This window comes from Neophocaena asiaeorientalis, unplaced genomic scaffold, assembly GCF_003031525.2.
Source record: "Neophocaena asiaeorientalis asiaeorientalis breed wild unplaced genomic scaffold, Neophocaena_asiaeorientalis_V1.1 scaffold45, whole genome shotgun sequence".
Lineage (NCBI taxonomy): Eukaryota > Metazoa > Chordata > Mammalia > Artiodactyla > Phocoenidae > Neophocaena > Neophocaena asiaeorientalis.
The window spans coordinates 5,196,187-5,209,741 of NW_020174642.1; the positions used below are offsets into that span (position 1 = coordinate 5,196,187).

Below are 13,555 nucleotides of genomic sequence, written 5' to 3' on the forward strand. Positions count from 1 at the left end.
CCCAGCCGCTCCGCGGCATGTGGGATCTTCCCGGACTGGGGCACGATCCCGTGTCCCCTGCTTCGGCAGGCGGACTCTCAACCACTGCGCCACCAGGGAAGCCCTAAAAACGATTCTTTATGTGTTATAAGCCCATCCCAATTCAGGGCCTTTTACTGAACTTTTTTAAAAGCATGTATTGGAATGAGAAGTCTGCCTCATATGGTAGAGTTTATTAATTTATTTTTGCTTTTAAATTAGTAAATGCAGCAATCCTGGCTGTCAGACTTTGGTACCAAAAAGTGACAGGGAGAACCACAAAATGCTAATTGTCTCCTCAGCCCGTAGTGCAAGTTGGGAAAAGAGTCAGCCATCTGCCTGAAAATTCTATTTGGTATATGCACACATTCATAATACAAAATAATCCATATAGACCCACATCTACTTGGAAGACGTGGAGTTGGGGAAGCACTTTGTATCCACCAAGTTTATTAAATGATTTAGTTTCATGGTTTTTTGGTTAACGTCATTAACTTATATTTGAAGAAGGAAAAAAGCCCTGCATACCTGCTGTGTATTTCTTCAAACATTTTAAAGTATCCTTGTGGTTTAAATTTCCTTCCGGAAGTTGCATATGGTGTATAACATCTAGGTAACTCGTATACATTCTCACGTAATGTAGATATGTATGAAATAGCTGTTCACGAGATACATAAAGGAAAATGTAATATTTGAGAGTGTGGCCGGAAGGACGACTGTAAAAATAACCACGGTGTTGTTTGGGGCCATAAGACCTAATCCTTTCACTTTTGAAATAAAGAGAAAGAACCGGCGTTTAATGTTTGTTGACATAACTTGAACCCTGAAACCCAAACCGTCTTTTTTTAAAATGGTTAATTTACCATAGTCAGCAAAACACCCAAAGCAGAGGAATGTGTGTTTCCAGAGTACTGGGTGAGTTTCCCCTTCTGACCCAGAATATATCCATTTAGTGCTGTATTTATCATATGTAGTTTTCTTGGCAGGAAGAAAAGCTATTCAGCAAAACATAAAAAAGCTCTTAGTAGGAAAGCAATTCATTTTGTAGTTAGCTGGGTTTTACAGATACCAAAATATCACATTGAAGGTCTCTTTTAATAAGGTTGTTGTATGAGAGCTGGGGAGTTTTATAGCAACAACCATAATTTTTTTTTTTTTTTTTTTTTTGGTGAGGTAGTCACATTTCTTTCAACATTCAAAAGCACGAATAGATATGTCAATACAGGAAACACCACGTCAACCGTAATTTTAAGTCAAGGTCAGTGCTGTTTTATCATTCCAAAATTTGTCTTTAAAAACATTTCCGTTACTTGAAGACTACTTTACTTGCTAGACAGCCTTAGAGGTTTATCACTAACCCGAGTATTCAGAAAATCAAGCCTTTTAATTCATGGACCTTCACTCTTCTCACTCTCCAAAGGCATGTGATGAGAATGGGATCTTTGGAAACAGATAAAGCTACTTTGGGATTAAAACACAAATCGGATCCCTATGAGCCCAGATGCAAGTCTTTTTGCGAATGTACGAAGGTGTTTCTCTAAAAAGACATCAGTTACTTTTTTCTCAAAGAGAACTTGGAGCAAACCAGAATTGTCATTTTCCCCTAAAAACCTGGGTAAGGGAGAAATGATAGGCCAGCACGCACAAAAATTCTATTTTTAATTTTTTCGTTTTTAAAATAAACCATTGAAATTGTGAATCAACTTAAACAATAGCTCCCTTATTTATTAGCCTCTCTCACTCCCCACCGGACAGCATCTCTAGGGCTGCCCTCAGGAAAAAGGAGATTGTCCGGTCCCAAATGCCTGACATAAGTGTTGCTGATTTATTTAAACTTTTTAAGGATTAACAGGACTGACTTAAAAGGATATTTCGTTTTTATTCTTTTATTTTTAATGAAATCCTATAGTAACTTTTTACATAGACAAATATCCATTTGGGTCATTAACAAAGTGGCAGGCTGGGGAGGTAGAGAGGGAACATTTCTGCAAGAGGATTCTCTCTGTTGCTCTGTATAATATTGGGAAAAACATTCCATGAATAATGCAGAAAATAGAACTGTGAAACCTGTTTTAGGGACAAGATTACTTAGCAGGTCAGAAACATAACTTGTCCTGAATTGAAAGGCAACTCACACATCTTAACACATTGGGAGAAGTGGCTGGGCGGAGTGGGACTGACTTCACCTCTCTGCGGCCCCCTGATCCCGAGTAAAGAGATTATGGCCTTGACGCTGATTTGGAACGGTGGCTCCTGGGAGAACCTCTCCATTAAACGGCCTGGCTGGGGCTGCCCTGCTGTGTGAGACGGCACTGTCGGGGCTGCCCCTTTACCGAGAATTGAGTCTCTGTTCCGATTGAGAGCAGCCAAAAAAACAGGCGGCAAGACACACTTCAAAATAACGAGGGGGTGATTGGGACAAGCCTGGCTTTGCTCTCTGATCTCGCCCTGTCCCCTGGGGGCGGGGCTGAGAAAGTCCCCAGACCCACCCAAGGCTCTGTGCCACGCCAAGGCAGTTCCTCACGCTCTCAGCATCTTCCTGAACTGGGCTGTGGGGCTCCCACTGGCTGCAGTAGGAGTACCGTCACTGCCCCCACCTCCAGTACTCTAGGTGCGCTGACGCTGACTCACTGCCATTGTCTGCATTGTTGATCTCTGAAAAAGGATCCCCCCCCACCCCACTTCTCAGAAGGCTGCACCGTTGGTGGCAGTTTCTGGAACATTCTATGCCACTGCCCATCTTCCGATGGGTGAGGGGCCCAGGTCCTGAGAATCTCTGTCATCCCCTGTCATGACACTTGTGTTTGGGAGAACAATCAAAAATTCTCAAGGTTAGGACCTGAGTCTCCGGGGACCTCTGTGGAAAGATCGTAACTATGGTGCTTTCCTGGAAACGCTCATGCCTGCAAAGCAGGGTCCAGTCCAACAAGGACATGGCCTCTAGGCCTGCGTACTGTCCTCTGTGGGGTGTGTCTGGAAGTAGGTGGTGTCCGAATGTCGGGGGAGCAGCCCCAAGGTCATGTGGCTCTCTGGAGTGACCCACAGCCTCCCAGAGGTCACTCAGCCACCCAGCCGCACCCAAGGGCGGGAGCCGTGGATTTAGCACAGGCACCCTGGACCAGGAAGGCCACAGACAGGTTTCTGCCCACGTGAAAGGCCCAGCAGGGTCCGAAGGAAAGGACCTTGCTGGGGGCGAGTCTTCCTCGAGCACAGGGTGCCCCCGAGGCTCCCGTGCTCAGCCTCTGTGTGCACGAGCTGTCGCAGGGACCCTGCTCTGGATGTGGCCACTGGCCTCCTGGCCACCAGTCCCTACAGGCAGCAGGTGAAGGATGGGGCTGGCTCCGGTCTGATTTAAGCCACCTCCCGTGTGAAGGATGCTCCCCAGGCCAGGAGGGTCCCCCGGTCCACAGTGCACCTTTTCCATACTTCACTCCTGCTCAGGACGCCCCCTGGCCTTGTTGGGAGACAGCTGGGTGCTGACTGAGAAAAGGCAAACATTTGTGTGAGGGTAAGGCGTGGGTTGTGCACAGAGATCAAGGTCCTGTCTCTCCCTGGCAGGTGCGTACCTATAATACACCTTACACCTTCACCTCTCCACCTCCCCGAAGTCCTAGAGAAGATTCCTGACCCCTCCCTTCCTTTCCGCGGCAGGTGGAGCTCACGGGCAACAGCATTTACGAGTACATCCATCCTTCCGACCACGATGAGATGACTGCTGTCCTGACAGCCCACCAGCCTCTTCACCATCACCTGCTCCAAGGTATTTCCTCCAGACGAAAAGAAACCAGAATGAACGCCGGACGATGCTCTTTGCTGTGACCCTAGGGCTTAGTTTCCCATGATGCCCAGCCAGGCCTCTCCAGCAAACATGCAGGGTCCACCAACTGGGGATTTGTTTTTATGCTTCTGTTCTTTAAAGCAACTACTGATCCCCTTTCACGTGCCAGAGACTGTGTGAGGTGCACGGTAGGAGACAGAGAAAAGTGGTCCAAGGCTTCCACCCCAAGGTGCTCTTGGTTTAGAATGCCAGCGACACAGGTCTAGACCTGGGCTTCTTAACCAGAGCGTCCAAGGATAAAACTCGGTGGGGGGGGCATGAAATTGCATGGGGAAAATTACATCTTTATTCCCTCTAGGTGAAATCTAGCACTTCCTTTGCTTGTAGATTGTAGACAGTAAGCCATCTTACTATCACGAGTACCTGTGGCTTTGCCTACAACAAGATTCACAGATATTTTCATTTCACCTTATGGTTGTTTCAGGTATTTAAACATATCGGTTATGCTCACCACTACTTTGAAATTTCAGGAGCTGTGAGTCTGCTACAGGATCTTGTCATTTAATGTGTTAATAAAGTAGCACATTTATAACCACAGCACCACTTGTTGGAATATTTTGATGTTTTTCAATACAGCTGATCCCCTTTGTAATCTCATATATTTTATGCGCTCAGAAACGTTATTCTGGGTGGGGATCTGCAGGTTTTGTGCCACAGCACGAGTCAGTTAAGAAGCCTTGGTCTAGACGGATGAGGCAGGTCCGTCTTGCTGACCTGGCTCCATTTGGCGACAGGAGTTTTCTCTTGACAGTCTCAACATTTAGCACGTATTAACGTGGTCCCCGCTGTTTTAAGCACCCTGTTAGAACAGTTGTGGCATGGCTGTTTAGTAAGGGTGTGGAACATGTCTTCACACAAATGACTCCTTAATTTACAATTGCCATGTGTGCTAGGAAGACACAGAAGAACTTATTCCAGGGGTCCCGGCCTTGTAACTCTCTCTGATGGCCCAATGAGACCAACCAGTATGCTGACCAAAGGGTCTCTTGTCTGCTTTGGACTATGGTATCCCAACTCGGCCAAAATCCCCTAGTGAGACAAAATGCCAAAGAAGAAGTGTCAAAAGTGACGAGAATGGGGTAGCCGGCCACAGAAAGAAAAAAAAAAAAAGGGGGTTCCATTCTTACCGCTTCCTCCTGAGATGGGTCATTCTGAGGCCAGGAGGAGAGAACACATATAGCACACTCAGTTTTAAAACCCCTTGCAGGGCTTCCTTGGTGGCGCTGTGGTTGAGAGTCTGCCTGCCGATGCAGGGGACACGGGTTCGTGCCCCGGTCCAGGAAGATCTCACATGCCGCAAAAAAAGAAAAAAAAAACCCTTGCAGATCCAGGTCTGTGGCCCCCATGTTCTAGCCCCAGAAATAGTCACCATGTGTCTACCAAGGAGGGAGACTAGTATGTTGCTTTCTGAAATGAGATGGGGGCTTAGTTGTAGCTATGGCCTGTGGTGCTTCAGTCCTTGGAAATGGTCCGGCTGCATAAATGAACAGGAATACGACTCCGAAGAAATAATTTCCAACAAAAGAAGGGCTAGGAGAGCACATTGCTTCCGAATCTAATGCTTTCACTTTGGGGTTGTTAAAAGTCGGACAAAGACAGCTGGAATCTTAGAGAATTCCTCAGAACATTGTGGGGTGTGTGTGTGTGTGTGTGTGTGTTTAATTGAAGCATAGTTGATTCACAATGTTCTATTAGTTTCAGGTGTACAGCAAAGTGATTCGGTTTTATACATATTCTTTGTCAGATTCTTTTCCACTATAGGCTTTTACAAGATACTGAATGTGTTGTTATTGTTTTAAAAAGTTACAGTGTGTTAATTGCACGGGAATGGGCTTTCTGCCAGTAGCTCCGGTTTCATTTTACCCTTCCACGTCTTAGCCTTTAAAAAAGTATTTAGAAAATGACAGCAAATGGGAGTATCCGGAGACCCGTCCAGTTTCCTGCGGGGTCCACGTCTAAGGTGGGCCAACAGTACAGGAGGAGAAGGTCTGGGAGACGTGGGGTCTCCCACTGACTCATTTCCACAGCCAACCGAGTGTTCAGGCTCTGAGGTTCACAGCACCTGGTTTTCACCTCATCTGTAGAGTTGGTTTTCTGTGTCTGAATTGGCCTCCTTGTTTTATGGTAATTGTGTGAGAAGTGGGCTCTCCCCAAAACTGGATAGTTAATTACTGGGTGATGGTTTTTACACCTGAGCGTGCTCTTCTGGAAATGGGGTAGACAGGCCGCCATGTTAGAGGGAAGCCTTCTGCCTCCAGACCCCAGCTGTGCAGAGAAATTGTGGGTAAATATGGCAGCCCCTCCAACTAGGGGAGGGGGGCCTCTGAGGTGATGCCCTTATCTCCACTGGGCAGTGCCCTCAGGGAGGGGCGGAAGGCCTTGCTTCCATTCCTAGCGGTAACCTTTCTTTAAAAATTAATTTATTAACCACCACCAAAGAGCTGTTTATTTAGAGTGGAATGACCTCGCTCTCACCCTGGGGCGAGGACAGTCTGCCATCCGTGCCCAGAGAGCTGGTGTCCGCTCACTAAAGCAGAGGGTGTTTCCTTGGGGGACGTTTGCATTTGCAGTAGTGAGGTCGGAGATTCGTGTGTGAGGCCTGCGATGGGAACGAAGGAAAGGCTTTGGGCCAGAGAAAGGGGCAGGGGGGTGGGCGTCCATCCAGGGCTGTAACTGAGGGTGAAAGCTTTGATCTGGCCCAGTGGGTCTGCTGGGTCCTTTGCCCCATCCCAGGATGCAGGGCAGTCTCGGTGCCCATGGCCGTGGGCGCACTGGCACGAGGGGCCCTGGGGCCGGCTCCCTCTGCCAGGGAAAGGCCTGCACTTCTGACTCTCAGTCAGTCAGAGGGGGGACGTCAGATGTTTCTGGGCTTCCCGGCAAGCTTGGCACCCACCCAGGGCTGGCCAAGGCAATGCTCCTGGCACCAGGCCTCTCTGTGGCCACCATCAGGGGACCACGGCAGGTTGAGCAGGGCTGGGTTGCTACGCATGGATCCTCACCTTGGCCCCAGGTTGGCGTTTAGCGAGGTCTTGCTGTAGCCATATTTCGGGCTCCCCCTTTCTGGAGCACGTGGAAGCTGCGCCGGGTCCTGGCCACCGCCTCTCTGGGTGGGGTTCTGGGTGGACTGGGCCAAGGCCTCTGGCTGCGTGATCTGGTCCAGAGGGTTTATTGGGAGTGTTGGGATAAAGTCAGGGGAAGCATCGTGGGACAGTTTGCCAATCTAACCTCACGCCTGCTTTCAGAGTATGAGATCGAGAGGTCGTTCTTTCTTCGAATGAAGTGTGTCTTGGCGAAAAGAAACGCCGGCCTGACCTGCAGCGGATACAAGGTACCGGGAGCCAAGGGCTTACGGGTGGGAAGGGGGCAGCGGTGGGTCGGTGGGTCTTCGCTGTGGTTTGTGCTTCGCTTCACGTTCAGGAACGTCTGCAGACAGGAAGGCACCGCTGCCTAATGTAGAACTTTCTAGGGACGCTACTCATGGCAAGTGTGAGAGCTGGAATCTTACAGGGATATTCCAGGCAGGCTGGATTTCGTTGTCTGAGGCCAGGAATCGATGGGGCTAAGGGTAGAATTTGACCTTGGCACCTTCGGGTTCTACATTGCATGCAGGGCAGGACCGCTGGAGCAGCCACGCCTCGACTTCCTCCTGCCTCAGAGGAGAGAGGGTCATCAGCCCACCACTCTGGGGCTAGAGGCAGATGGGAGCCTTTTTGCGGGAGAAATTGTATAAAAGGAGGGCAGGGTGGGGTGAAGAGAGAGGGGAGGGTCCTGTGCCTTTGCTCTTTGTCCTGTCTTTCTGGAATGCCCCTCCCCGCTCCTACCCATCCCAGGGTCCGCCTTCCCTCAGCCTCTCCTCAGCCCTGCTCCTTTGAGCCTCAATGCCAGCTCTTCCCTTTGACCATTACCTCACTCTGTTTCATAGATTGGGAGATACTTTTCTTATTTGCTGTCCCAGACCCTAAACCTCAGAGGTGGAAGCCTCCAGCACCACCCTGCACCCTGTAGATATTCTTCTGGAGACTTGGGTCCTGAGATGTTTCTGACACTTACTAACCACCCAACTGTCTGATCTTAAGTAAAACCCATCACCTACCTTGTCCTCAGTTTCCTCATCAGTAAAATGGGAGAATAGACTCCAAAGATTCTTAGATTTGTTCCAGCCCTAAAGACTGTGAGTGTATTCAGGAATCCTGAGGAAAGTTTTTGAAAAGAGGATTTAAGATGTTAGCTGTTCATCACTGCTGTTGTGATGATCGTGATCCTTTCAAAGATTTTACTGGGCTTCCCTGGTGGCGCAGTGGTTGGGAGTCCGCCTGCCTATGCAGGGGACACAGGTTCATGCCCCGGTCCGGGAAGATCCCACATGCCGCGGAGCGGCTGGGCCCACGAGCCATGGCCGCTGAGCCTGCGCGTCCGGAGCCTGCGCTCCGCGACGGGAGAGGCCACAACAGTGAGAGGCCCGTGTACCGCAAAAAAAAAAAAAAAAAATTTTACTGACTGTAACTGGTGTAAATGCTTCAGTATTGAAGCTTAGGGCTGTACAGATGTTTCCGTTTGATATTTGGAACACTATACATTTTCTCCTATATGGTTCTTGGCTATAACAATTAGAAGTGTTTCTATATAGCCACGCTGGATTTTTGTTTATTACAAGTGGATAAAATCTTGAATTATAAATAAAGTAAATAAAATAAAGTAAGCATACGTTCAAAATGAGGACTTTTTTTTAAGGGAATTCCCTGGCGGTCCAGTGGTTAGGACTCCACACTCCCACTGCAGGGGGCACGGGTTCGATCCCTGGTCGGGGAACTAAGATCCCGCATGCCTCACAGCTGGAAAAAAAAAAAAAATGAGGACTTTTTTGATTGTACTGAAAGAACTCTTCATTTACTGGAGTGATACAGCTTGTCAAACTATTTAAATGTCAAGTTAGCAATTGCGAAATTCAACCTCATTGGGAGATGAGCTTTACAGTTACTGAAGTGAACATTATGGAACAAATGCTCAGCTCCCCAAAATGCCATTGTTGTGCCATCTGATTGCAACGGCCATGAGTTAATTATGCATAAATCCATTGTATAGTAGAGAGTCTTCACCTGTGGAGTTATTGGGCATAGTCAGTTGCATAAGATAACTCTCATATTTTATGACGATATCGGTTCCTAAGAAAGAAGCATAGTTCATTTCTTCCGAGCAGTGAATCAGATGTCTGTCAGCATGTTCGCTGCACGGCTCAGTAGAGGCTGGGCTGGGGGAATATTCCAACCTGTTCCAGAAAAGAAGCAGGCCCAGAGCCAGGAGCGGTGGGTACCAGCCTGACCTCTGGGGCACCACCAGCTGACCCTGCCTGTGCTTTCCCAGGTCATACACTGCAGTGGCTACCTGAAGATCAGGCAGTACATGCTGGACATGTCCCTGTACGACTCATGCTACCAGATCGTGGGGCTGGTGGCCGTGGGCCAGTCACTGCCGCCCAGCGCCGTCACTGAGATCAAGCTGTATAGCAACATGTTCATGTTCAGGGCCAGCCTCGACCTGAAGCTGATATTCCTGGATTCCAGGTGAGTTTGGCATCTGCTGCTGCGGAGTTCCGGAAGATTCTGATGGTGGAAACTGGCCCCTGAAAGCTACACTATTAAACCAACATGTAGCAAGCAATAAGCTGTACTAAGAATATGAATTAGAAAGAGATTTAGTGAAAGAATTAGTATCGACCTTAATCGTCCAGGAGTGGCTGGCCTCTCCAGCTTATAGGTACTTGTTTTATTTGTTTATATTTTCATCGTCTCACTGGAGTTTGAACTGGAAATATGTGTTGTGGGCAAAAGTTAGCCTTTTGAAGACCCATGAGGTCAGGATTCTGCCTTGTGTCTCCGTCAAGTTGGTAGGACTTTAAAACAAACAGAAAGTCTCCACTCTGAGCGGTGTGTGTTACTGCGAGGGCTTCCAGCTCCAGCTGGCGGGAAGCTGAGCTCTGCGGTCCCTGCAGGGCTGAGGCAGCGAGCAGAGAGGGGGCCTTCTCTGGGGGGAAGGCCGGACCCACAGGTGCCAGTCGGCAGCTGGGCTGGGAGGGCACCTCCGGCTGACGGGGAGGGCGAGGCTGCAGCGTCCCCAGAACTGTCTCCCACTTGGCGAGGCCCAGCAATTTGAGAATCTCCTCTCAGAGAGAGGAGGGAGGGTGGACGAGGCAGAGGCACTGACCTGTTGTTTCACTGGGCCTGGGGAGGCGTCTGTGCGTCCCCTGAGGCAGGCTGCAGGCCTGCGGGGCCTCCCTGGGCTTCCATTTCCTTTGCCCATTTGGCTACTCACAAGGATGTTAGGAAAGATGAAGCTACATAGTAGATGGGAAGCATTTGTAAAGGTGAAAAGCCTGATATACCTGCAAGGTGAGTCGTTGTGCCTCTTGGCCTTCAAGATTCCTCAACTGTACAGACGGAAACGAGTGTTCAGAGACCCAACTCCTGACTTTTGGTGTGTGTAGCTGAGCTTTCTGGGAGAAAAGTTTTACACACACACACACACACACACACACACACATTTTCCTGTATGTCCTGAAGCTAGGATGTATTGATTTTTTTTCACTTTTTAAAAATTGTGGTAAAATATACATGACGTAAAATTGATCCTCTTACCCATTTATGGAATAAAAATAAACTTACCTGGTTACGGATAAGAGGTGAAGACACTAGTCTAGCTCATCGTGAATGCATCTCAGAACCATTCAGAGGTAGAGAAATGACAAGGGTTGGCCTTACAGGGTCATCATCACGCTCCTAGAAACTCCAAGCAAAGAGGAAATATAACCCCTTGGGGGAAGGATGCCGGCACCTCTTGGGAGGGCCAGACGCTGGCAAGGGCTGTTTTCTTGCAGTAAAGACAGAGGCACCTGCAGGGAGGAGCTGGGAGGCTGGGAGCTGCTCCAGAGCTGGGCATGGGGTAGGCCTTGCAGCACGCAGGGACAGAGCAGCTCTCTCCAGACTTAGGAGCCACTTCGAAAAGTGGACTGCAGGGGCTTCTTCCCTGGTGGCGCAGTGGTTGAGAGTCTGCCTGCCGATGCAGGGGACACGGGTTCGTGCCCCGGTCTGGGAAGATCCCACATGTGGCGGAGTGGCTGCCCGTGAGGAGGATACGACGGGTTTCTCCCTTGTTTTATCTCCCAGTTTTTCTTTGACCATCCTGGGAAAAGCCTCTGAGGCTTGGTGAATCCTCTAGAAGAGGAAAGAGGGGCGTCTCCCCAAGAGGAAAGATTTCAGGTCTTCTCGAGTTGTTTAATCCACTCAGCTTTGAAACGTGAGGGACAAATCAGGGAGCTTCACGGAGGAGGTTATGTGAGTTTAGCTCAGAGGCCAGCTTGCTCCTGAAGGGAGCCTCTGCTTCTGGGTGTAAGGGCCATACCCCCGAGGTGAGTAGTAAAGCAAGGTGGCCGTCTCGAGGAGGACTTCCTGTCTCTACAGAAGCCCGTGAAGTTCTTCCTACTAAGTACCAGGAAGCTTTTAGCAAAGCCTTGAGGTCTTTTCTGAACCCCCGTCGTCTAGGAGGCCCTGAAGAATTCTTCACACTCTGGTCTGCAGTCGGTTGCAGCTCGATGGTCTTTGAAAGGCCACTGGGCTGGGGGACAGAACTGGCCCAGTGCCAGAGGGTCAGTAGAAAGGCCTGGCAGGGTGATGTCAACTCCCACATCCAAACCCCAGAAGCCACGGCAAGGGGTTGGCCTGAAGCCCAGCAGCCCCAAAGTCACAGGGGCCAGGGTGGGAGTCCTGGCAGGAGGGCCCAGCTGGTGCCCCCCCGCCAGCATAATCCCAGACAAAACTGAACTCGGCGTAACCTGAAATCTGGTTCCTGGGGGTTTTGTGGTATTTCACTTTGAAACTGTAGCTGGTGCTTTTGCTAAGGATGGGTGAACCCGGCGATGTTTGGGGTTTGGCAAATCCCTCTGACAGGTCTTCAGACACTAGAGGGTTGGAAAAAAACAAGAGGGCAGCCTGCCAAACCCTTCCCTTCTCCTTTAATTTTTAAAGCCAGTGTGTACTTTGATGAGAAACTTAATACATGTGTTTCTGATTCATTTACACATTCGGGGCCGTTGTTCTGAAACTTTACGTCCAAAGGGTCTGGGAAGCCTCTTTCATCCCCACACCGTAGAGATGCCTGGTTTTCTTTTGGGGGGAAGCCAGACGTCTCAATTTTCCTGCCACACAGAGTTAGACTCCAGTGGGGCCTGAAGTTCTAGGTGGCCCTTGGACAGGTCCCCCGAGCCCTGAGAGGCTCTGGCCTGTGCAAATTCCCTTTCTACCCACCTCCAGCCCCAGCTCCTTCTTGCCCTGGAGGAACACCATGGAAATGTGTACACCAAATAGTGAGTGATTCCATGGAAATATGACGCTCACGGAGATTTACGACCCAAAGCCTGTGCAGAGCTCCACAGAAAGGGGAGCGGGTTAGGGAATGAAAGTGAGGTCAAGTTTCCCCCTTTAATTTACAGCTAACATTTCAGATCTGGGCCAGCAGGGCCCCTAGGCCCTGTCACCCTCAGTCCCCACTGACTTCTCACCATGGCCTCACCTCCTTTGGAATCCCCTCTTGTCTCCACTTTCATCTGTTCTTGAATATCTGTCACCAAGATGTTAGGGCCACCTCCTCTGAGGGCGTGGCTCCCAGCACCGTTATCCATGGCCTGGGAATCGATACCACGGCCACATGCAATTTTCACCTACGGGTGGAGTGATCCAAATGCTAGCGATGATGCCGTCTTGGATGCTGAGAGCCACTCTTCTTCAAAGAACTGAAGTGGGAAATGAATATGCCTGGGGCTCGATAAGAATAAAAACTGGGCAATGGTGAATAAGCACAGGGAGAATGCTTCCATTTCCACAGCGAGCTCAATAAGCCTTACCTTCAGTCACAAGAGTTTGGGGTGTCATTATACTAGTTTCTGGGGGAAAACAGTCCTCCACCGATAGGAGTCTTAAACGTCTCCAGTTACTCCCTAAATCCCACCTGCAGGAATCACCCAATCATCAGACCATCATCCTGAGACCAGCTGTGCCAGGTAACAGTGTCCAGCGTGGAGTGGAGGGTTACGGGTTCGCACACACAACAGGCAGGATGTGGAACCAACCCGAGTTTTCATCATCAGGTGAAAGGATGAAAAATGCGGTATCTACATAAAACAGGGTATTATGCAGCCACAAAAAAGGAATGACATTCTGGTAGATGCTACAACATGGATGAACCTTGAGAACATGTTAAGTGAAAGAAGCCAGGCACAAAAGGTCAAATATTGCATCCCTCCACTCAGAGGAAATATCTAGAGGACACAAATTACTAGAGATAGAATGTAGAAGAGAGGTTGCCAGGGACTTGGGGAGGGGGAAGTGGGGGGGTTATTGTTTAATGGGTGCAGAGTTTCTGTTCGGGGTGATGACAATGTTCTGGAAATGGAAGTGGTGATGGTCATACAAGTGAATTGTACACTTTAAAATGGTTAAAATGGTAAATTTTATGTCATGCATATTTTACCAGAATAATTTTTAAAACTTTCACACCGGACTTTCCCCCAAAAAAACCCCAGCGAGTGGGCTCTGTCTCACCTTGGTAGCTCCTCCCAGTATCAGTATCAAGTCCACTCTTAAGCATCCTCTGGTAGGCTTCACCTTGAAAAGGTATTGACCGTTTTGAGCCATCCCAAACCTTCCATCC

General features: G+C 49.2%; 1 protein-coding gene across 1 annotated transcript in view; it reads left to right on the top strand.

Annotated features, from left to right (window-relative positions):
• SIM2 (SIM bHLH transcription factor 2) overlaps positions 1 to 13,555 on the top strand; it is a 52,190-nt gene that overhangs the window by 16,007 nt on the left and 22,628 nt on the right. Inside the window, exons 4-6 of the mRNA XM_024758418.1 lie at positions 3,670 to 3,778; positions 7,099 to 7,184; positions 9,218 to 9,417. Coding sequence (XP_024614186.1) covers positions 3,670 to 3,778; positions 7,099 to 7,184; positions 9,218 to 9,417 — 395 coding nt within the window. The remainder of the gene's footprint in view (positions 1 to 3,669; positions 3,779 to 7,098; positions 7,185 to 9,217; positions 9,418 to 13,555) is intronic.